This window comes from Falco naumanni, chromosome 6 (assembly GCF_017639655.2).
Source record: "Falco naumanni isolate bFalNau1 chromosome 6, bFalNau1.pat, whole genome shotgun sequence".
NCBI classification, from domain to species: Eukaryota; Metazoa; Chordata; class Aves; order Falconiformes; family Falconidae; genus Falco; species Falco naumanni.
Genome location: NC_054059.1, coordinates 70,796,587 through 70,821,749, shown reverse-complemented (window position 1 = coordinate 70,821,749; position 25,163 = coordinate 70,796,587). Strand labels below are relative to the sequence as shown.

General features: G+C 49.4%; 1 protein-coding gene across 1 annotated transcript in view; it reads right to left on the bottom strand.

Annotated features, from left to right (window-relative positions):
* Nucleotides 1-13,281, bottom strand: part of XKR6 (XK related 6) — a 180,714-nt gene extending 167,433 nt beyond the window's left edge. The window contains exon 1 of the mRNA XM_040599210.1: nucleotides 12,554-13,281. Coding sequence (XP_040455144.1) covers nucleotides 12,554-13,281 — 728 coding nt within the window. The remainder of the gene's footprint in view (nucleotides 1-12,553) is intronic.
* Between the last annotated feature and the right edge of the window lie 11,882 nt (nucleotides 13,282-25,163).

Below are 25,163 nucleotides of genomic sequence, written 5' to 3'. Positions count from 1 at the left end.
CCAAATCATGAAGAAAACTGCAAGAACAATGAATTGCGTCCTCCCCCCATCAGCATCCGAGCTGGATATATTCACAAGGACATGAGCGTTTGGGTCTCAGCAAGATGGACATGCCTGGGTATTTCTCCTTCCTCCATCACCCACCCAGGTTTCATCCTTAAGCATTAATACTTAAGTGATCCACTGAATATAAATCTCCCAAAGGTGGTATTTACAATCTAATCTCTTGAAGGGATCTGGGCTCCACTACTGGAGCACACACGGGTCATAAAATAAATTTAGACCCAAACAGGTAAACCATATAGCCACATCCGAAAGCTAGAAGTGGATTTTGCTATAGATTCTGATAGGTTGGATACAACCTTCTCCAGCTGGGAAAAAACCTCACATATTCTCACAAGAAAATAAAAATTAACCCTAAGTAAGGGGAATATTTTCCTTCCAAAAGTGCTGCATCCTTCTGCGCTTCTCCTTGTGTATTAGGCAGGGATGCCACTGTCTGTGCAGCTCAACCACTATAAAAGCATTCCTGGCACCATTTTGACCAGGACCTACCAGCCCTCACCCCAGCAGCTCCTCGGCACTGCTCAGGAGTTGGCACAGCCCAGAAACCATTCCCAGCTGGCAGCCTGGAGGCAGCCACCCTGTCCCAAAAGCCAAGAAAGCTGAGCATGACAGAAACGGCCATGCTGCGCCAGCCCACCTCAGGGCCAAGGGACAAATCCTGCCACTATTTAGCTCCCAAGCAGAGATGCAGTCATTGACAGTGAGCTCCCAGCAAGCAAGACAAAGAGGGCTCTATGCTTGATGAGTGCACATGGTAGGATTTTGTGCATCTTTTATTGAAGGGAGCAAATTGAAGCAAGGGAAAGCAATGAGATGGACCCATGGAGGGGCTCTTGTGTCATCCAGAAGCGAGCTGCATCAGATTTGGGGCTGGAGCCTTTCCTGGCGTCAGCGGTACGATGTATTTGCGTCAATGCATGACAATGGAATCAGACTGACAAGGACTAAGGTAAGATTAAGCATTCAGGAAAAAAGCATGTCCTTCACAAAAACAAGGGCGCGAAGGTCTATCATACTGCCTTTCCACACAGCCACGTGCCGATGCGAAAGCCTCAACCTCCAGCTCCCACTCCAGGTCTGATGCACATGACTTGGCAAAGCGCTGCTGCAGCTCTCTCCAAAGAAACCGTTTCTTCCCCAGCCCAGGTGTAACAAACCCCAAGAAACAAAGCATTAAAGCAACCTCTTCCCGTATCACCAAGTCAACGCGTCGGCATGACAGCCCGTATACGGTGGCCTTACATCCCAATGTGAGTTCATGTCTTCCCTGGGCTTGTAGCCATAGGTCTCCCGCAAGGGAAGAAGGGATGCATTTCTGCAGCCAGTGCTTCGAGAGTCGTGGGCGCACACTGTTCCAAATTATTTCCATTCCTCATTAATATTCATAAATGAACCACAATACTGCGCCTTCAATCAGCCGTCACACACCACCCACGCTAGATGAAAGGACAACTACATGCGATAAGCAGTTTATTGGATCAAAAGTTCCCTTTAGACAAGAAGACAGCTATTGCAACAGCGTAAAACTGATAGCATCCCATCACCAGTGTACGCGTGGAGGAAGTATCAGCAAATCTCCCTCTTTAAACCAGAGATTCAGCACAGAGAATGCACAATGCAATTATTATGTTAATTCATCTGCATTTTTCTGCCTGCTTGAGGCTTGAGCTGGAGGTAGGAACTTCAGTTTGAAACACTGGCATTTTGTGTCACCAAAAACAGCTACTTCGAAAACTTCAATCGACACCCAATTATACCATCAGTGTTTCAAGTTCAATGCCCTGTCCCTTCGGTCAGCATTGCTGCACCACCAGTCCTCAAACGGGGACAAAAGGTCCTTGCCCTTCAGCTTTGGCTTTTACCTACCATTTGCTCAAGCAAGATCCAGAAGGTGCTTTCCCTGTCCTCCTCCCCAAACTCTGCCTAGGTGGCAGAAAACAAGGATCTCGTCTGCCCATGGAGAACACGGCCTGGGGATAAGAGACTGGCTGCAGCTGTTGAGCACCAGCCCAGCATGGACAATAAATTAATTAAAAAGACACCTGACAATCACGTCAAACCCAGGTACGGTGATGGAAAACATTTAGTCTGTAACACCACATTCCCCCCTCACCACCAGATGGAAAACTAGTATTTTCCAGTGATAATGGCAATTGGTTAAAACGAGCAGCGAAAGGTTTATTGCCCACCAGTTTCCAGAGCCATTCGGCTCCTCAGCCACAAGGGACTGAAATGGTCTGCCCAAAAAAAAAAGCGTATTTACACCCATTGCCAGAAAGGGAAAGTATAAATATTTCCAAAGCTTTATGAAGGCTAGTACTTACAGTCATGCTTTGAAAGAGAAAGAATAAAGCAAAATATTCAATTAGAAAAAATTACTATAATTGCAGGTTCTATTTTATCCCTTCATTAAAGCAATAAAGTGCCTCGCAATATTGCTGAGCTGGGATACAGAGCTTAGTGCTACTTAACATTTTAATATACATCCAGGGGGGGCTAATTTAATTTAGATCTGCACGAGGGTCTTCTCCTCCTCCCTGGCCCCTACTGCCTCCCCCTACACTTCTTAAAATATGGCTGGATATAAATGCATGCTTCTCCCCCATGCCAAGTGATGTATACACAGAGCTGAGGCTGGACATAAATTCTGACACACACTAGCACACCACCAAGGAGGACATCGAGCACATACATGCACAGCTCCACACATACAGATGCCCTGTTAAAAGTGTGTTGCATGCACCTGAAAGTTCTGGCACATGAGTATTTTTTTTTTTTCCATTGGAAGAAAATGTCCAATTTCTGCTCCCCAAATATTGGGCAAAATCCTCTTGGAAATGTAAAACCATACCATTTGGCTCTAATAGCACATTAATCCCACGGGAAAGGATTTACTATTGAAAGTCACTGAGCAAGCAACTGCTGAGGTTGAAGAAGGCGGCTCTTACTCCCAGCCCTGGTTCTTGCCATGCTTTCCCCACACTACAATGCTACAAGTCGTGGTTTTCTGAATACAACCTCGTTCCTCCCTACAACAGAAGATAAGTGAATCTTATTTTAGGGAGCTCTTCATCCTTTTAATTAAACAAATTAATATCACTTCTCCATATCTCATAGCCTCTATTATCTTTTGTGAACTCCTACAATTCTGTTGTAAAGATATACTGAAAAAGCCCTAATTGAGATAATCTCTGGAATGCAAGAGTTGGTATATTTTTAGCCATGTTTTAGAACTATTTTCCCTTTGTTTCTGGAATGCCTCCCATCCTTCCCCCCATGCCAGACTGTTTACATTATTTAAATGCCTTCTGCTTATACCACTCTTCACAATTTTTACTTCAACAACATCGGCCTCCGTTGCTCTTTTTTCCTTCGCTTAGACATAACTGGGATGAATTCCAATCCCAAACTCAAAAACCACTCCTGGTGCTTCACTGCTGTCTTCTGTGTTTGGTACATCAGGCAATGTATTACTGCCAGTCCTATCATCCAAGACTGCTGGGGGGGGGGGGGGGGGGGGGGGGGGAGGTAACCAAGCACGAAGAGTTAAACTGTTCTTCTTTTATAACAGAAACTGGCAAAATGGTGATTTTCCCAGACACTGGAATTCTCTGCAAACTCACAGGGATACTTGTCAACCCCCTGTTTTAGCAGACAAGCCTGAGCCATCCACTGAGAGGATGTGGGAGCCCATCACTCCTCTCTTTTTGCAGACAGCCACGAAGTCCAGCACCCACTGTGCAAGCAGAAGCATGGCTTGGTATCCCTGCCCCACTGCTGCCCTATAGAAAACCTCATTGAGCAAGACCTGCAAGCTGAAGGAGGCCCCGACAGCTGGCCACACTCCTCCATCACTTGGGTTCAACTTGCTTTTTCCACAGGTTTAATTAGAAAGGTGATAAAGGCAGCTCCAGGTGCCAAAGCCTTTTGCATTGTGGCTCCTGAAGAGTTTTTAATAAGAGTTCTGCCAAATTGGTGAGGGTTTTACAGCAAATTTTTTCCCGCATCAAGATGACCTCCAAAGGTAGAAAAGGTGATATAGCAGAACAGCCTACTGAGGTTTTCCAGCATGAGTACAGACCTCTGCATATTAATTTAAGCCTGTTCACAACCAGCTTGTTTTCCTTAGTCCCCGTTCACAGATCATCTACGGCAGGGCACTAAGGCAGCATTTATGATGCACTCCTGTCCAAGTCCCATTTCCCATGGGGTTTTGGAACAAGTGAGAAGATGCCTATTCTCTCAACCCATCCTGTGCCGAAGGCGGTACAATACTCAGATATTTATTTGGGATGTAAAAATCCGCAACAACCTCCACAGCAGGTAAACCGAATCATCATAACGTGCAATTGCGCAAGCAGAGCGGAGCAGAGGAAGAGGAGGTCCTTGCAATAAAGGCTCTGGACTTGGATACAGGAGGTTTCAGTGAAGCTGCCAATTCCACAAAAGATCTTCTGTGCAGCTGAAGTCACTTAAGGACAGATTGTGAATATGTCATGGGTGAACCTGAGCTCTCACAGATTTCAAAAGAAAGGAGATGTGAGGAGAAGCACAGTCTTCAGGTCCCATTATAGTTTTGGGGACACATTTAAGATTGCCTTTCACTCTATTTTTTGTTTCTTGGACGAGATCCAATTTTGCTCTAACAGAGCTGCTGGTTCAGCTAGGGCTTCAAGACACGGATGCAAGGAGTAATACACCCATTTATACCAAAATAATGAAAGCACTCAGTCCACAGGTCAGATTTGCCCAGGGGACTCCTGAGACTCCTCTTAAGCAATGAAAATGCGGCTCCTACGCTACAGCAGTTATGGATAACCAAACATAGGTTGAAACCGGGATATAGGGTGATGGGCAATACAGATCCGCAGAGTCGGGGGAGTTCGAGCCATGAGGACGAGCTGCAGTAGGCTGCTACCAGCTGCCCTGGGTCACAGCCATTTGGCTCAGTCCCACAAACCAGATTTTCAGAGCATCCTTGACACTGCAGGCACACCTGTCCCCAAGGACATGGGATGTGCCTGTTGACCTGCCTGGCAAAGATCAGGCTGTTCTGCTCCACAGGGTTAGAAACACAGCTGTTCTTCTACCGCTGGACTGCCACTAGGTTTCAGGATTTTCTAAAGATCCTTCTCCCCCAGGGAAGTTCTTTCCCCGTTTTCTTGAGATCCAGTTTGGAAAAGCATCTCAGTGCCCTAAAGCAGGCATAGCAGACTAGGGCATCAGACCAAATCCCAACACATCAGAAGAAGATGGGTCAATGAAGTAACAATATTTGGCACATGTTCTTTGCTTATACCTTTAATCACAATTTAATTTTATCCCCAGCTATACCAAAGCATTACTCTGATTCATAGTTACTTCTGCCTAAAAGCTTTCAGGTATTAAAACACTGGCTTATACGACCACTGATTTTCATGACAGTGAGGTGCTAAAAATCAAGTCAGGATTCAAGGGAAATAAAGCTAAATGAAAGTACACGGAGAAGTTCTGTGAGGGATCCAGACTTGTCCATAGGCTCACCTTCATTCCCCAAAGAAAATTACACATTTGACATCCAATTTCTGTTCCTTGCAGTCTCAAGACAGCAAAAGCAGCTCTCCTCCAAAGTGATGCTTTATCACCATCAGTTCTACCTCCATCCTTTTCATTAAAAGAAATGCTCCCTGAATAACCTACATTTGTACTGAGAGGAGAACCACTGCAAGGAATATAGCTAGCTCAATGCAGCTAAAAGCAAAATGGAAGTGTCTAGAAAGGTGGAAAATAGAGAGCTTATAATTTCAACATACAAAAAAGATGAGCCATCATTCCCCCCTCCCTTGGCACCCTGCCTCTCCTCCACCAGGAAAGGCACTTTTAGGTTGCCACTGGCATTAAAGAGGAAACTGTAGGGCACTTGGAAAAAAAAGGCATGACCGTCTTTCCTAGAGTTCAGCATGAAGCCTTAGCAACTGAAAAGGGACGCTCTGGTCAAAGACTACGCGGGTAGCAGCACTTAGTAAAGCAGCCTGCAACCCAACTTCAAAGCAGCCATCTGCTCTTACAGTTATTGGACTCCTGGAGATGGTGTCTTGAAAACACGTAGCACCGGTGTCCTTGCCTTGAAAGCCATAGGAACTTCATGCTGGTTCCAGTAAGAACAAAGTCAGGTCACCAAAGCATTTCTGTTTCCCCTTCCTCCTCCCCAAATACCACAGCAGAGAGGTGACTAGCTGCTGTCACTGCACAGCCACCTTACCCACAGAGCACCTCCTGCCCACATGGCTTTTCCTCAACAGCACCTCCACAGAGTCACACAATGGTCAGGGTTGGAAAGGACCTCTGGAGATCTAGTCCATCCTCCTGCTAAAGCAGGTTCTCCCAGAGCAGGCTCCACAGAATTGAGTCCAGGAAGGTTTTGAATGTCTCCAGAGAAGGAGACCCCACAACCACGAGGAAACCAAACTCCAGTTTCTCCTCTGAATCCCACTCACCCACCTACCCAAGCCATGCTGTCACTGCAGAAACGCTGAAATGCATGGGAAGGCGAGTTCCCAACAGGTCAAGGGCTGCACAGTTACTTCTCCCAAGAAAACGTTTAGAGAAAACTCTGCCCTCCCAAGGCTGGCACCGCCGATCTGCTTCAACGTCTGTGGTTTGACCCCCTCTAGTGGGTAGCACTCAACAAGACACAGAGCCTCACCACCACCCCGCAAACAATGGAGACCCTACTCAAGTGATAAAGCCTTTTTTCATTATGATGATGATGATTTTCCAACACACAAAGCCTACCTGCCTTGCACTTCAGATTCAATGTCTTTGGACCACTACACTCAAAGCCCAGAGATCCCATGGAAAACTCTTAGAAATGGGGGCAGAGGGGGTAAGGTTTTGGGAAGGGAGAACCACCTTGCTGACAAAAACAAACCCACCACCATATACCCCAGACCCGATTTTGTAGGGAGAACATATTTATCATCTATCCCAGAATGTCTTCTCTATGCCAACTTGTCAAAAGCTGACAAAACTCCATACTATAAAAGCAAGCTGTTAAAACTTGGCTAAAGGGAAAAACTTAGCTGCCAGACAAGCTAACCAGAAAAAGCTGAAAAAAACATTTGAGTATGCCAGGGAAGGCAGTAAATTTACAGAGAGTCTCTACAGAGCTGATCATCGCAAACCAAGACAACGAGGCAGTATTAGGTCAGCAGCTTCTCGTTCATCTGTCATTTGACAAGCAGATGTCTCCCACTTCCAGGGACTTGGGTAGGTTATCTTAAAGAGTTGTAGCTGCCTGTATTTTTTAACTATCCGAAGTAGCATGTACCTAACTCACGGTTCATCCCAGAACAAAGTATTTTAGTAGAGCCTAAACCCACTCATCACATAGTAATTAAATACCCCATATTCCGTTTAAACCCATTGATTTGTCCTTCCACCTCCAGGCATGCCGAAAGATGAACAACTCAAATTTGGCCTTTTCACTAATGAACAAGATGTCAAGCCTTTGCCTGAATTTCAGGAATTTTTCTTTTAGTCACACACATACATAAGGTGGTTTTAATGTCAAAACAGTGACAAAGGTTGCTCTGATTTGGTTGGTTGGGTTTTTTTACAGGATGTTTTCCTTCTAAATATGTATTCAAATCAGTTTTAAAAGCAAAACCTACAAACATACTACATTCAAGTCACAAAACTTACCATTACCGACAGTTTAACAGACACAGCGATTTCCAGCTGATCAGCATTCATTTTAGCTCAAACTCTACATACTGTTAATCCAATGGAATCCAATAATGTTTTCTTTAATAGCATGCCGCAACCCAAAGGATCGTACTTTATACTCTAAATCTTGTATTCCAGGACAGCAATCATGACCCACTAACCCACTTATAAGAGAGGTTAAAGAAAGGTACATCAGACATAGAAGTTACGCTCTTGTCATTAATACAACTTGTGCAACCATCCAAGATACAAAAACTTCAGGTCAAAACTATTTCTCCAGAATTTACACAGCTGAATGGCTTCAGCGAAAGCAACAGCCCTGGCAAGCTCTGACAGCCAGCCCGCCTTTCGCCTATTTCCAGCAAAACCACAGCACTGCAACATCTCTCCTCAATGAACGGCCCTTCTGCAGCTTGCAGCGCAGCAGCTCAATAGTGAGTGTAACGTGCCCCAACTGGCATCCTTTGCTTTTTGGAGAGCCTGGCTGAATTGTTCTAGTCCTCAAGATAATCTAAGAGATGTGAGATCAAAGAAGAAAATTGTAGATTTATAAAGGTAAAAATGCCAGGACCTGAGCTTTATCAGTTGGAATGCCAACTACTTCAAGCAGTTAGTTGATCATACTACTTCAAGCATGAATTAAAAATATAGAGACACATATACATATATGTATACATACACACACATTTTTACAACATATATGTATATTTTCTTCCCAGCAACCACTATAGGCAGGCAGTATTAACACAGCCTCTGGTTCTCAGCTGAGCAAGAAACAACCACAAAAAACCCAGAAATATCACTAACTGCTCCCTGCCCCATACTTGCACTGCCTCCTCAGCACTCCTGCCTGGTCACAATTCACTCTCTGAACAGGACAAGAGAGGACATGAACAGAAAATAAAGCCCCCATCCAGACTGCTCAAAAACAAGCTACTTCTCCCACAGTCCGGACAAAATGAAGAGACAACCCTTCTAAATTAAGAGGCTGATGTACATTTATATTTCTGCCATAAAATGTTATTTATTCATCATCTTACCAGCAAGTCTTCGCAACATTTAGGAAAAGAAGTCCTTATAGGAACTGTGCTATCCCCCAAACTAAACCCCAGATTACCTAACATATTCAGGACAAGGATTTCAGCACAAATCCAACCTGCCCCCCCAATTCTCTATGACATCGCTTCCAGCTGCTGAGCAACAGCCACAACAGCCTCTACGCTATGTGCAGTCACAGCGCGTATCCATGATCATGCAGAAAACCTGGCTCAGTGGGTGCATTACGCACTAACTTACATTGTCCCAGGTCTTCCTCCTTCATCCCCAGGTCAAAACTTCTCACCAGCTTAAAGCGACTTAGCTGCAGGCAAACACCGCTAGAGCACTGCTTTCTGGTATTAGTCCCATCACCACATTCAAAACTAATTTTAATGGTGTTTGTAATAGCTACAGTGGGAATGCAAGAAGACACCCTTGTGGAGGCTAGCCCACAGATCCCATGAAGTTAATTCTTGTTTTGGTCAGGTACTGGGAGCCAGCTCCACGCTGACAGTGTTGCCCAGTGTGCCTTAAAAAGCAGCAGCCGTGTGCTAGTGGGATTAGCAACCAACAGAAGAGAAAGCTCCTTTATTTAACCTAACGTGATCCGGTCCATAGAGCTTCTTTTCAGTCCCTTTTGGCAGTCCCAGCCCTGCACAGCCTTGGAACCAAACGTTTTTCCTCTGCATTAACAAAGCAGGGAAAAGCGTGGGCAACTTCAGCTTTGGTTCCTCACATTAGCAAAAAGAAAAGAAAAAAAAATCACCCCTGCACATGCACCCCTCCCCATCTCTGCCTGCATCCCTTCAGCATCCCCCTCCCTACCTGTTCACTCAAGTATTCCAAGGCATGGAGCATTTTTGCGAACACCAGCTTTCACCACAGCTAATACACAACCATTTCTTCTGCCTGGCTCCAAGAGGGGAAAAATCCAACTTGCCAGAGGAGCATCTGCATCAAGAACTGCTTTTGCTGATGGGATCAGCACTCGAGAGTACCAGGGAAAGCAGGAGAAAGGGTCACATACTAATTCATCATCTTCATGCATCACCTGCAGACACCCCCCTCCCGCCATCCCCCAGCCCAAATCTTGGCCACAACAACAACAAAACAAACAAACAAAAAAAAGAACAACCCACAAGCAGAAGCTGAGAACAAATGTGCTTTGAACGCTACACAAATGACATTGAAGATGCAGAAGAAATATGCATGTTGCTGTTGTGCTCCACGATTTCATAGGCTTATTTCCTAGGTATACATTTCATGCACCCTTCCCACACAGATCCTCTCCCCTTCACCCCTTAGGTTTTCTTAAAAAACACAACCCTCTCTGATCCCTAAGGATTATTTTAAAAGCTACAAGATCTATTCAACCCCATCTGCAGCCTCTTCCCCACAGTCTAACCCATCCATGGGGTGGAGGGGTGCATCCACCACCCCGTGACAGAACCCTGAAAGCTCCCTCTACCCTCCCTCAACCACCCCTTCCAACTTAAAACCCCACGTCCCATCTCAGAGGATGCTGGGCCATGCTAGGTCTTTACAGTTGTCCTTACAACACCCCGTTCTGTAAGACCGACATCTCTGTGGTGGTGTTTGCATCTACAGGCTTTCATCCTGGAGAATCCCTCCCCGCCTCCTCCCACATCTCTTTTTGGGGAGGATAACGCAATTTCCAGCTCACTCTGGAAGATGCTTTTTTATTCTCATGGAGCCCGGGGTCACTTCCCAGACCCTTCCTCCGGCCAGTGTCTCCTCTACCCCAGGACCTCTCCTGCTGGGGTGGGGGAAACAGTCCCCATCCCTGACCTTGTCTCACACCAGCAACCCCAACACCATCCCCACTCCCCTGCCACCTGGCCAAGAAGGTTTCTTCTTTTGCTAAAGCCACAGTCAAGGCATCATGCTGTGTTCTTCCACTCCCACAACCTGCACCTTCGGTGCACCAGGGGGGTCAGCAAACCAGGGGGCTCCCTCTCCGTCAGGTGGGGAGAAGCAATCAGGGGCAGATGCAGCCCCTCATCCCCTCCTCTTCAGGAGGTGCGATCCATGCCAAGACACCAGCCCTCTGGGAACAGCACATCCCAGCACTCGGCAGCCGAGGGTCTGCCCCCTGCCCCCACCACAGACCCTCTCTGGAGAAGCCCCCTGTGTTCTGTGGAGCCTTCTTCTTGCCACTCTGCTCTCCAGCTCCAACAGGGGAGCGGTGGGGCAAGCCCTGCCCAGGGCCACAGGACCTCCCTCTGCAGCGCTGCTGGTGCAAGGGTCACCCCCAGCCCCAGGCCCGCCTTCACGCTGTCAACCATGGGGTGTCCCCCCAAACACACACCATCCCCCGTCAGGAAGAGCAGCTCCAGCCCGCCCTCCCCATCCTGCCCCATGTCTGTGGGGTGACGAGAGCCCAACCCATCCCTTGAGGCACCATCTACAGCCCCATGGAGCTAGAACCGCTTCCACCCCCCCATGCTGCGGGGTGCACTGAGCCATGTTCCCCTCCAGGCCATGAGGTGACAGCAGCCCCTACTCCCCTCTCCCCAGACCCACACACTCACTGGGGGGGCATCTCTCCTCCCTTTGGGGCTCTCCTCAGTGAAGCAAGAGTCACCCCAAATCTCTACACGGAGGGCACTGACCCACATCCTGCTTGAAGCAATGAAGCCCACTCCTCCCACCTCAGCCCCACAGACACCTTTTTAGGGAACTTCTCTTCCCCTTGGATGTCCTCTCAGCACAAGGGGGGCCCCGACAACTCCTCTGCCTGGGGGAGCACTGTCCCACGTCCACCTCAGACCATGAGGTGACAACGACCCCCACGTCCCCCCACCTCAGCACACACACACCCTGGCTCATTCTGTGGGAATCTGTCCTCCCTTTGGGTCTCTCCTCACCCGAAGGGGGAGTCACTCCCAGATCTCCCCTCCTCCACATGGGGGACACTGCACCAACCATGACCACCTCAGACCATGAGGTGACACTGACCCAAGTCCACCTCAGACCACGAGGTGACGGCAAACCCCCATCCACCCCACCTCAGCCAGGGAAGAGTACCCCACCTCCGCCTCAAAGCATGAAATGACACTGACCCGCGTTCACTTCAGACGATGAGGTGATGCTGACCCATATCCACTTCAAACCGTGAGGTGACAGTGATGCCCATCCACCCCACCTCAGCCAGGGGACACTGACCCACCTCCACCTCAAACCACAAGGTGACAGTGATGCCCATCTGCTCCACCTCAGCTAGGGGACAATGACCCACCTCAGACCACGAGGTGACACTGACCCCCACAGGCCCCACCTCAGCCAGGGGACAGCGACCCCCATCCGCCTCAAACCACGAGGTGACAGTGACGCCCATCTGCCCCACCGCAGCCAGGGGGCACCGACCCACCTCAGGCCACGAGGTGACACCGACCCACGTCCGGCTTGGGCCACGAGGTGACACTGACCCGCGTCCATCTCCGAGCTGACCGCTACCCCCGCCCGCCCCGCCTCAGCCAGGTGACACCGACCCACGTCCGCCCCAGACCAGGAGCTGGCAACGGCCCCCGCCCGCCCCGCCGGGGCCAGGGGCCGCCGACCCACCTCAGGCCACGAGGTGACAGCGCCGCCCGCCCCGCCTGGGCCGGGGCACAGCGACCCGCGCCCGGGGCGCGCCGCCCCACCGCCATGTCGGGCGACGCGCTGACGGCCATCCCCGCTCCCCGCCAGGTCCGGGGGGGTCCCCGGCCGCCCGCCTTACCTCCAGACCTGCCCCATCTGCAGCAGGTGGATGACGGACTGCCAGACCCAGACGGAGATCCTGCAGAGGCGCTGCGCCCCGGGGGTGGCGGTGCCGCCGACTCCTCCTACCCCGCCGGCGGGTCCCCCCCGGCGGCCGGCGGCCCCCATCATGGGCGGCCCGCGGCTGCTGAGGCCCTGCACGGCGCCCAGCCCGCCGCCCGTGTAGTCCTGCACGAACCAGCGGAAGCTGAGGATCTGCACCAGCACCGAGGGCAGCAGCACGAAGGCCAGCGTCAGGCCGCACCAGACGTAGTCCCGCCGGCCGTAGTGGTGCAGCGCCAGCCACAGGTCCGTGCCCACGTCCCCCAGCAGCACCAGCAGCGCCAGCACGATCCACAGGCAGTCCAGCCACGGCCGCTCGCCCGCCTCGCCGCCCTCCGGCGCCCGCGGCGGCCCCTCGGCGGCGGGGCGGGGGGCCAGCGGCTCGGCGGCGGCGGCGGCGGCCGCCCGCCCGAAGAGGTTCCGCAGGCAGGCGCTCCGGCAGCCCCAGTAGCACGACGACGTGTTGCAGCAGTGGCAGATGTGCAAGGAGCTGCTGCCGCCCGGCTCCTCCGCGCCCTCGGCCGCCGCTGCCCCGACGCCGCCGCCGCAGACGCCCGCCGCCGCCGCCGCCGCCTCGTCCAGGTTGTGCAGCTGGGCGAAGCCCACGCCGCCGCCGCCGCCGCCGCCATCCGACTTGGCCGCCATCTTGCTGCCGCCGCCGCCGCGTCTCCGGCCCCTTCGCCGGGCGCGCTCGCTCGCTCTGCCCCCCCCGTCCCCACTCCCGGCACCCCCCCACCCGCCGCCCGCCCGCCTGCCCGCCCGCCGCTTCCGGGGGCGGCGCTTCCGCGCCCGCGCAGGACGGGCCGGGCCGCCTAGCGACCGAGCGGGGCAGCGCCGCGGCCGGACCCCGCCGGCACACAGCGCGCCGGGCCGCCGCAGGGCACCGGGCACCGCCCGCGGTGCTGCCCCGCGCCCTCGGCCCCCGCGCTCGGTGCCGCTCCCTCCTCGCACCCCTGCACCCCCGCTGCCAGCTCCATTGCACCGGTTCCTTTGCACCTGCTCCCACTGCTGCCCTCTGCTTGCTCCCATTGCACCAGTTCCCCTTGCACCTGCACCCGCGGCTGCCGTGTGCTTGCTCCCATTGCACCAGTTCCGCTTGCACCTGCTCCCACTGCTGCTCTCTGCCCCGCTCCCATTGCACCAGTTCCCCTTGCACCCGCTCCCATTGCACCAGTTCCACTTGCACCTGCACCCACTGCTGCCCTCTGCCCGCTCCCATTGCACCAGTTCCCCTTGCAGCTGCACCTCTTGCTGCCCTCAGCCTCCTCCCCATTGCACCACCTGACCTTGCACCTGCACCCACTGCTGCCCTCGGCCCCCTTTCCTTGAATCAGTTCCCCTTGCACCAGCACGCCTTGCTGCCCACTGCTTGCTCCCATTGCACCAGTTCCCCTTGCACCTGCACCCGCTGCTGCCCTCTTCCCCGTTCCCGTTGCACCAGTCCCCTTGCACCAGCACCCGCTGCCGCCCTCTTCCTCGCTCCCATTGCACCTGCACTCCCTGCTGCCCTCTGCCCCACTCCCATTGCGACAGTTCCCCTTGCATCAGCACCCCACGCTACTCCCTGCCCACTCCCTTGCACCAGCACTTGAGGCTGCCCTCTGCCCCGCTCCCATTGCACCAGTTCCCCTTGCATCTGCACACCCTGCTGCCCTCTTCCACGCTCCCACTGCACCAGTTCCCCTTGCACCTGCACCCGCGGCTGCCCTCTGGTTTCTCCCACTGCACCAATTCCCCTGGCACCAGCAGCCCCTGCTGCCCTATGCCCCATCCCCATTGCACCAGTTCCCCTTGTACCAGCACCCTCTGCTGCCCTCTGGTTTCTCCCACTGCACCAGTTCCCCTTGCACCTGCACCTCTTGCTGCCCTCAGCCCCCTCCCCATTGCACCACCTGACCTTGCACCTGCTCCCACTGCTGCCCTCTGCCCCGCTCCCATTGCACCAGTTCCCCTTGCACCTGCTCCCACTGCCGCCCTCTGCCCCGCTCCCATTGCACCAGTTCCCCTTGCACCAGCACCCTCTGCTGCCCTCTGGTTTCTCCCACTGCACCAGTTCCCCTTGCACCTGCACCTCTTGCTGCCCTCAGCCCCCTCCCCGTTGCACCAGCTGACCTTGCACCTGCTCCCACTGCTGCCCTCTGCCCCGCTCCCATTGCACCAACTCCCGTGGCACCAGCATGCCCTGCTACCCTCTGCCCGCTCCCATTGCCCCAGCACCTGCTGCTGGCCTCTGCCCCATCCTGGCTGTACTGGCACCCAGCACTTCCTGCTGCCACGGTCACACTGCACTGGCACCCACTGCTCCTCTGCTCACCCCCGCTGCATTCGCACCCACGGGATCCACAGTGCTTCTTCCTCCAGCCCCTATGCACTGACAGCAGCATCCCCCAGACCATCCCCAGCTGGGGCCTCTTCTGCTGACCCCACCCCACTCCCAAATCAGGTCCCCAGCCCACTGCCTTGGCCCTCAAACCCCTGTCCTGCAGTGCAACCTCCCTGTCCACACCACCTCCTCACCTTCAGCTCCTGGGACCACCACTCTGCCAGCCAGACTGTCATCTCCCCCCTTCCCACCTCCAGCAGCCGCCTGGTACCTGCCAGGTCCAGGTCCCCCTCTGGGTTTCACTTTGCTTTTTCTCCTCCTATGGCCATGCTGGGGAAGGGAGGCTCCTCTCCCACCCCGCAGGTCCCCCATCACACAGCAGCAGGTCTCTAAGCCCACCCCAGCACCCTGACCTCACATCCCAGCACCCTGACCTCACATGGCCTCAGTGCCCTCCCACCCCCGCAGTCTCCTGTCCCTCTCCTAACACAAAGATACTCCATGCTCTGTCCCCTGCACTTGTCCCTTCCATATGGACATACATGACATGGCTTCACCCACCCCATCCTTACAGGATCAGGCAAACCAGCCGGCTCCTCTCCATGGGGCCAGCTACTTGCTGGAGGAGACAAACCTCTGGCAAGCTGAGGAAGCAGGTCCCAGCTCCCATTTTGGGATCTGCCTTGGGCTGAGTTGCACCGCAGGCAGGTGTTTCACCGCCAGACCCGCAAGCAGGCTGGGGAAGCCAAACTGAAGGTCTTTCCCCCACACACTTCCATTTCTACCCATGCATGTGTGTGTATTCATCATATCCATCTTTTCTGTGCTGTCCTCTGTAGGTTGCAGTCTCCCCTCTTTTATGTTTGGGGTTCGCCCCCCCCCCCCCCCCCCCCCATTTGATATGGACTCCTTCCAGGTGCTCCTTCTCCAGCTGTTGCTTCTGCCTTTTTCTGTGGGAGTTTGAATTCTACCCTTTCTCCTTTTTTTCTTTTTTTTTTTTTTTTTTCCCTTTAGTTTTCATTGTGGCAAAATATCGGAGCTGAGAGCTTCAGGGCTCCACAACTGGCTGCAAAAGTTGCTGCTTTGCAAAGTCTAAATTTCAACAGAGAAACCAAAAACCCAAGCAGTTGGAAAGGTGCATAAGTGCAGATAAAATTCTTTTTCCAGGGATGGAAAATTAATTTAATCTTGAGAAGAGTGGAAGGACTTGCATATATTCAATAAGCTGCCTGGGAAGCATGTATTTGGCCTTTCTGAGTGATGTCAAAGGAGTTCAAAAGTTTTGCAGTCTGAAAGACGCCGATGGGTTTGAAAGTGTTGGATCCTCCTGTAGCAGCGAAGCAGAAGGAAAGGGAGAGGAGAGCTTTGTGCCTTGTCCAGATGAAGGCACTCTGGTGCATGCCTGCCTGTTGCCAAACCAAAGTCATTTGTAGCACATGAAACACTGGCACAAAGTTTTTCAGAAGGAGAAAACTGGTATTCTGGATAGAATAGAATCAGAGAGGACACAATCCCACAGGTCCCCATGATACTGATTTCAAATGCTGCGGCTAGTCCCCTATTTTCTGTCAACTTCAGCTGTGGCAAGAAATATGAATATGGAAATAAATGAGTCAAATGCCAGCCTTCAACTTGACCAAAACAAATTCACATTCATAAGGCATAGATAATAACATATATGTAACAGAAAATTCCTCTCCTGTTTGAAGCTTTAAAACCTGAAAAGTAAATATGTATGTTAATTCTCACAGCAGTAAGAAATAAGGACTACGGGATGCGTACTCTTCAGTGAGAGGCACCTGTATTAAGCTTAAACTTCTGTTTTGCAGTATGATGAGATATAAATGGAAACATTCCTCATTTCTTCAAACTTTCTGTGTAGCAAATTTGCTACATATGATTTGAAAGGGAAAAAATACCAGCATAGAAGTAATAAAACTATTTGGTCTTGTTATTTCAATAGAAGTGTAGGTGCACATTGCACTTCATGAATCAAGAAGGGGGCAGAAGAGTCATCTGTTTTGATACAAAACCAACCCAAACTTGTGCAGTGAGACATACGGGTGGGAGAAGGCAGCAGTTAAAGATTTTAGCGTTGGCACACTAAATGAGAAAGGCAGTTGCTTGGGCAATATATGACATGATACGATACACTGTTGAGACTGCCTCTGAATTTCTCAGTGTGGTCGTGGCCACCTGTGTGCAAGAAGAGTGAATTCAGGCTGGAACACGAGCAGGGAAGAGCCAGGCGTTGATCAGAGGTGAGGAGAGTCTGTCTTTCTACTGTGGACTGAAATAATTTGGCTTGTTCAGTTTAGCAAAATGAGATTGGAGAGGGAATATGTTTTCTGCCTATAAATACATCCTGGAAAGTAAATGTAAGTGAAGGGAAAGGCGTTGTGACACTGAAGGGCAACAGCGGAAGAGTCAATGAGTAGGAACTGGCCATGAATAATACATTTAATCTCGAAATTGGTAGAAATTGGAACATCCTTCCGGTAGGAGTAACAGAGACTAAAAAAGAAAAAAAAAAAAAAAAGGCAACTAGTTTTAACACATAGCTTAATAATTTTATAAAGGAAATTGCATAGCAATGTGAAACAGTAAACAGTTGGGATGAAAGCCCTTGTAAGATTTTCCAGCCCAGATCATCTCTCCTTGGAAAGATCTTGTCCATTTTGATGCGTGGTACACTACGTTCCCTCCTGCATCAGGCGATGAGTCACAGATACATGACTCCGTGGGTGGTCAGAAGTGATATCTCCACCGCTTACGTCTTAATTCCTGATTATCCCATGATATTCTCCAGCTCCTGCTCACTCACTTAGCACACAGCAGAGATGCAGCCACATTCAAAGCACCCCATAAACCCCTCATTTCCCCGGTACCCACAGCCACTGCTGCGTGGTCGCTTCAGCCAAGGCCATGGGAGAGATGCTTTGCCCCTTCCATCAACGGGAGCTGCAGCGCTGCTTTGTGTAACATTGCCCCTCACAGGGAGCTGGGAGAGTCATCAGTCAGAGCTTGTTTCTTTTATTAGCCAACACTATGTATTTTTAAGGTGGGCTTTTTTGGTATTTGAGAGTGTCTAGCACACCCGTGTTGAGATCTCTCTTAACTCATATGTCTGAGAGAGAAAGCTTTCCTCTGCACTAAGCGGTGACCCACACTTCCATCACACTGGAGGCACTTGTGTCCAGAGGTCTGGGTAAACTCTGGGTGACCCTCAGACCTGCAAGTATTTATAAAACACGTTTAGCAGGGGTTTTTCCCTTGCAGCACTCAGAGCTGATCTGTCTGTGCCTTGCATTTCATGTTGTTTCAGTTCCTCAGAACCACCAGCGAGACACGGGGAAGGGAAAGTGTGTTTGGTTCTCCAGCAGCACCCAGCAAACCACGGCATGGGACCATAACCTTCTTGTGCTCATTGGGTAAAGGCTTTCTTCATCCTGATCAATACACTAATTTTGCTGTGTGGTCTTCCGTCTTCCAGGCATTTATCCCAAGCAGGGGAACAAACACTATATATAGAGAGGTATGTAAGCCAGAATCAGAGTTGTGTAAATCTGGAACTACCTCATTTAAATAACCGGGGGATGGATCCAGCTGAGTGTTTGGTGTATGTGGAGTACTCTGCTACCAGCACAGATAATTACAACTAATGGGGATTTACTTTAAGCAAAGTAGGTCAGAAAAATGACATCTTATTGTGTTATTAGTTTCCATCAATTACTTCCGTGTTGTTTGCTCAGTTCCCAAGTCAAACGAGTGTGGGCTGACAGCCTTGCAAGCTCAACTTGGTATTGCCTCTAAAAATCAAACTGCATTATTTCTGCCTCATGCATCATCACTAACAATAAAGCATCCACCGCTGGAATATAGCAGGTGGCTTCGTTATTCATGCATGAGGCAGAGAAGACTCCAGCTTCCTTTGCCATGACATTGAAGTCTCCACGGTATTAAAAGTTGGATATGTTGGTAAACTTGTCAGTTATTGTGTGAGCTTGGCTTAGAAGACACACTTAGGTCAGTCCTTCTGTTGATCAACTTCTGTACTTTCTAGTAGACTTTTTGAATGCTACGTGTATATGTCGGGGGAGGTTTAACACAACACTGCTTTTGCTGTTACTCTCCAGGAAAGGTACAGAAGGTGTCAAAGGTATTGAACAGCCGACTCATAGTCATCCTACGAGCTGCCTTGAAGAGAATGAGGAACACGTGGTGAAGCTTTCCAGTTCTAGTATTTCTTTTTTGAGGGCTTCTTTTTTGAGTTTTCAGTTTAGCAATGCAATCAGCTGGTAAATGTTATCAGTGACTGTCAATAATCATGTGTTAGTCCCTACTGATGTCCTGAAACAACTGAACATGGTGTGTTCTCCCAGCTGGACCAGGTGTTTGATTTCTAATCACAGTTCCTTACAACTCTCCAATTTCACATGCAACTCAGTAGTTTTGAATGGCTTACACTTTCCAGGAAATACAAGTCCAACCAGGGGCAGGTCCTTTTCAAAGTAAATATCTCTGTGAGCCACCCTGGTCTGAGTCACTGAGGTTTTAGCAGGATGGGGCTATCACAGAAGAACACATCTAAGACAAGAAGCTATTCCTTAAAAACAGATTCCTCTTTCAGGCTGTATTTTTGGCAAAATGGATTTACTGATACAATCTACAGAGGTTATGAAGCTTGATTAAAGTCCCTAAAACTTGTTCAGGTCCTCAGGTGTTGTATGATAAAAGCTGGATAACAATTCTTTACTAAGTATGTAATTATGTAAATCCCAAATTTTTCTCTATTGGACAGTAATAATACATTTAAATCACTTTACACCTCCTGACAAATGTAAGAATTAGTACAGTCTTGGGAAGTGTGCATTAGCGAACTTCATCGTTCCTGTTACCTAGATCTTAACCTGTGATGACACCGTTTATTCAGGTCTCCTCAGGCTTCCTTCAATCTCCTGAGAGCTGCAACGGTTTTCCTTTATTATTGTGCATGAAAAAGGGACCTGCCTCTGCTTTCAAAAACATGCTTTTGCGGGACACCTTTTAGAAGCAATCGGCTGCAGCGGTGATGTCGGATGAGTGATCATAGAGCCACCTGGGGACTGGCCTGTGCAGAGGAGGGTGACTGCAAGAAGCTTTCTGACCTGCCTGCCTTTTCTTTGCAAAGCCTGGCAGTACTTGCAGCTTTTCCCTTAAGCCAAGCACAGGCTAATCCCCTCGGTCATGCTTTGTGAGGTACCGGTTACCCGGCAGGAAGGAGCAACACAACTTCATCAGCCAAAAAAGGTGGTGAGCAGTGCAGGGAACTGTGTGTTTCTCCCCTTGGAAAAGCATTAACAGCTAATACCTCCACTCTGACGGACTTGCTTGGTGCTTTTCCAAGGTGGGATTTAGGAAAAGGCAACCACAAAGCATTTCCTACTTTCCCCCATGGGGCTCCAATGATTTAATTGGTTATGAAGGGCAGGGATGTCTCTTACAGAGGAGCTGGCTGCTGTTGTCAGCGTGCCACACTGCTCTTCAGAGCTCAGTGAAAAATAAAGTTACCAGGCAATGCTTCCCCTGCTGAACGGGGTGAATGCAAAGGTTGGCCACTGCCAATATGAACTCTATGCCACATATAGCTTTTCTATTCATATATAGCTCTTCTATTCATCTAGGTTCCTGGGAAAGCCAATGTATAGCCGTGAGCCATGGAGGGAAGTGGAGCTGTATTTCACACCTTAACTAAGGTAAAGTATATTCCCTTAACATGACCCCCCCATTCCAGACACACTTCCTGATGCTCATTTTAATGTCTGAAACTGCTGTAAACCTCCTCCAAACCCATGCATGTAACAAAATAAAGTTATTTCTTGCAATTAATACTGTCACTACAGAGCTGTTAATTAAATGCATGACCTTTTCTATCAAGCCAAATGAAGACAGAATGTTGCACTAATCCAAACCTGCCTGGGTTTCCCCTTGGAAAACAATGAGGAAAAGGCTGCTGCTGATAGCTGCTTTGGTGACTGTAGCTTCCTCCATCTCCCTTGAGCTGAACCATCAGCTCAGGCATTGCCTGTTTCTAGGGTGGGCTATTACACCTTAGTGTCTCTGCTTCCTCTCTTCACAGTCCTCACTCTAGTCAAGGTACTGCAGAGAAACTGTCTTCCCCCAATTCCCCACTGACCTTGTGAGTCCTCCATGGACCGTTTCTCTAAAGCTCTGTCCACACCAGGTGTCCTTGGTTTTCTCTCCTTTTTCATCCTGAGGATGGAATTTCCATTCTTGTTTTATTCCTGTTATTTATGCTGGTTACACTTTTGCAGCCCTTCTCACCATGAACCATGTGGGATTTCTCACTTATGTGTCCTTTTGCACTCAGTAAATCTTTTGTCCCCTGCCTTGGCTCCACTACAACTGTCATTCCTACTACTTTAGTCCTGAATGACATGCCTTGACCTGGTAGAACCCCTGTTCTAAGTCAGTGGGAGCTGAATTCAGCTCCAAACCGAGGCATCCAAGTGCCTGCCTCCATGCATGAGTTAGGTGTCCAAGTTCCCATCACAGTCGAGAAGGAGCTCACCAATGGCTCTGTTCAGTTGCCTGCATGCAGACATCTAGCACATTTGAAAGGCCTCAGGGTATCTCACCTGGCCTCCAGCTGATGCTCCAAGAGGGCTTGGGTCTCCCGTACCTCTTGCATCATACCCGTCGGTCTTGGAGCAGAATGTCCCAGCCACCCTGGGGCATCTCAGGTAGCAGTAGACATTAGGAAACCACATCTAGCCCAGAGTATCCTGCCATTATTTTTGGTAGGAGCAGGGCTAGGTCCTCAGTGCACATCCACACGTACCCATTACTGATGTAGGTCCCAGGCATGGATAGGCTCTGTTCTCCATCAGAGCTGTCAGCTGCTTCTCAACAGCAGCAGAATTAACAAGCTGCTCTAGGGACCTTCCCCATGCCCCTGTCCCCTCCTGACATCCTCTTTTGGCAGGAGCAGGCTCTACTTTCAGGCAGCAACGTGGACTTTCTACCTGTTTTGAAGGGAACTCCTCATCTGGCTTTGCCACCTGGCATTAAGTGATGTAAGGAGATGGGGCATAGATGTTGTTTATTCTATAACTGAGAAAAGATCTCTTCTGTAGGATACCAGAAACACTTTATTTCTGACTTCCTTTTATTCTCTCACCATGTTAAAGGTATCACCATTTCCTTTTATCTTTTAAAAAGCTTTTAATTAATTTTGCTTTGCACAGGTAATTTAATATCTCACGGACAGATGAGATTTGCCCAGCTTGAAATGGACGCTCCAGGTCTCTGATCTGTATGGCAAAAATGACTGTGTGGCAATTTCAGACAGTCTAAAAATTAAGTCTGGCTATTCTGAAGTCTTGGTTCAGGCACACACTGCGCTTTCTGATACGTGCACATCACCAGCATATCCAGCTTTGGCAAGTGCTCTTACCATTTCTTCCATCTGCCAGCGCACACAGTATTTCTGAATCTGTTAATTAAGGAATTGAAATTTCTCCCTGAGATACCAGAGTAACTGGTTCAGTTTCTTTGCAGCAAAAACTAACGCTTGCCTTGTCCATAATTACCTAAATTGTTGAGAAAAATTATTCTGCTTTCATGTTGATTCACTTTTGTAATTTCATTGCTGAGGCTAAGTGTGGCACCCATTTAAATTATCTCCTACTCTCATTTTACTCCAGACATGCTATTTGCTAACAAAGACTCTATATGGAAAAATGGGAAGGTGACAGCTACCTCCTTCATCAATGCAAATGGCAATAATCTCCTCTGCTCCACCATGTAAAAATAAACATTGAATCATCCCCAACAGAAATACCCTTCTGCATTTAGAAATATGGATGTGGAAAGGCGACACCTGCCCTCATTTATGTAGCTGTAAAACTCAAGTTTATCTGGTGATTCCATGGCAAATACTTTGGGAGGTCAACAGCAGCATGGACTCAGGCTGCCAGTGTCCCCAGCTTTTTTCCTAAAAATATGCAGATTCTTCACTCTTCTGTTTATACTTGCACTTGGAAATAGAAGATTAAGTTTTCTTGTTGTTAAATTATTGACATAATTTATAGTAAAAATCATGCCATACAACAACTCTGCCGTAAATTCTTGCTGTTGGTAGCTCTCTGGTATTATTACTGTGCCTCTGCACAGCTTCTAAAGCAACAGTACACCTCCTGTAAGTGATCACCTTTTTAGGTAAGTGCTATTAGGTGTACAGGGACCTGTAGCCAGGGTGGGCTCAGGGTGATGGACCATTTTGTTGGACACTCAGCTGCTGGGAAGAGCACGCAGAAACCTTTGCCATCAGACTTTTAGATGTGCAGTTCCGCACAGTAAGTAGTCATTAGTACTTGAGTTGTCCCTTTGTAAACATTTACTTGAAGGCTTTTTCTATGGCTCCAGTACATCCCCTGTGCCTGATGCCAAAAACGCACATCCTCCTAGTGCTCCTTTCCTGGAAGGGTGTCGCAGCACTTGATCAAAACTATCAAGCTGCAATAAGGCTTTTACCATCCCATACCAGGTTGATTTCAATAAGTAGTTAGCACAACTCACCCCAGCACAGTCACCAATCTCCCACAAGGATTCTAAGGTTCAGCTACTGTTCATGCTGATTCTTCATACTCTTCAGGCCAGTCCACCCTGCTTTTTGCCTCTGCAGCATCCTTCTCCTTGTCTCTCCTACCTTCAGAGCACTGTCTTTCCCCCCTTTCCAGGTCTCTCTTCATCCAGTGCTCCTCTTCCATAACCCTATGAGCTATTTAACTACTTCGCAGGAACCACCCACAGCTGCACCTTATCCACATCAGCCAACCCCCCACCCCTGAAGCCAGCCCACAGCTGTGTATTATTGATGTTAATTAACCCAGCTTCATTCCTCTACAGAAAAGTATCTTCACGTGCTAATGTGGACCACAGCGATCAGCATTATGGTGTGAAATGGAAGGACCCTGTACAAGTGCGTGGGTGCCTTTTGCAGAACACAGGAGCATTTACTCTTGAGACCACAAAAGGGAGTTTTTTATCTTACATTTGATTAAAAAAGAAATCCCTGACATGCCACGGAAAATGTTAAAGTCTTAATCCTGGTCAGAATCTTAAATCCTGACCAGTGCTAGACTCTGCAGTATTTACCCTGGATAGCTAATGGGTATGTGTCTTCAGGGAGCAGAGATTCACATGTGTCAGTGTGGTCACCAACTTGAGGGTGTTCAAGAGGATGAACATTTGTGGAAAACTGCATGATAAAACATGCTGGAATTATTAGGTATATTATAAGGGATATAACTCCAGTTATCAGACACATGTTTCTTTAACCACGTGCATGCCTTTCATTTAAAAGCAAAAGCATCCACCTGGCTTCAAATGGAGGTAGACCAAGTTTTGAAGTGGGTCGTGAAACTTTGTGACTTCCAGAGGGTCAGCGAATTGCAACAACCTTTTTGTCTCCTAGATCACTCTGAATCCTCTTACTGAGACTGAGCAAACCTCCCCAGAAAGTGGATTTAACAGGAGTGCTGCAGGATCCACGGTCCCCTTCTCCCCTCCCTGGCAGACAAGATGAGCATCCCCATGGCTTCTCCAAGCCCTGCTCAGGTTGTTGGAAGAGTTTGCATGAGTGGGCAGCTTTGTGGCATCTGGGTCTGAAAGGTATTTTGGTAGATGTGAGGGTCCAGCTGCTGCATAAAAAAAAAAATCTATGGGGAGCTGAGAGTGCAAAAACTTAGTCAAAATCCTCAAACAAGAGGTGAAGACACTGTCAGAAAATCGTCCTGGAACTGATTTAGCTGCATAATGCCATAACCCAGCAAAGCAGAATAGAAGGGAACTCCTAGAAGGGTACTCACTTTTGGAAGGGCCAAAAGCTTTTTGCATAAGCTCAAAAGTAACTGCATAAAATAACACCATGCTTCTTCTCAGATCTCAGTACAGCAAATTGTTACCTTATCTTGGAGGTTTGGGTTTTTTTCAAGAGTTTTTTGAGTTTCTGGAGGGTGTGATTTTGTGGACATGACCACAGCAGGCCAGCTGGGGCCAGGGGAAGATCCTGGCACAGCTGGGTTTGCAATAGAGCTGTTGAGTGTACGAGGTCCGGAAGGCTCCTGGGGACTGCCATGGACAGGCAGCATGGGCAGAACAGCAGCTCCTTCTGCATCGCTCCCCTTTATACTGATTTTCA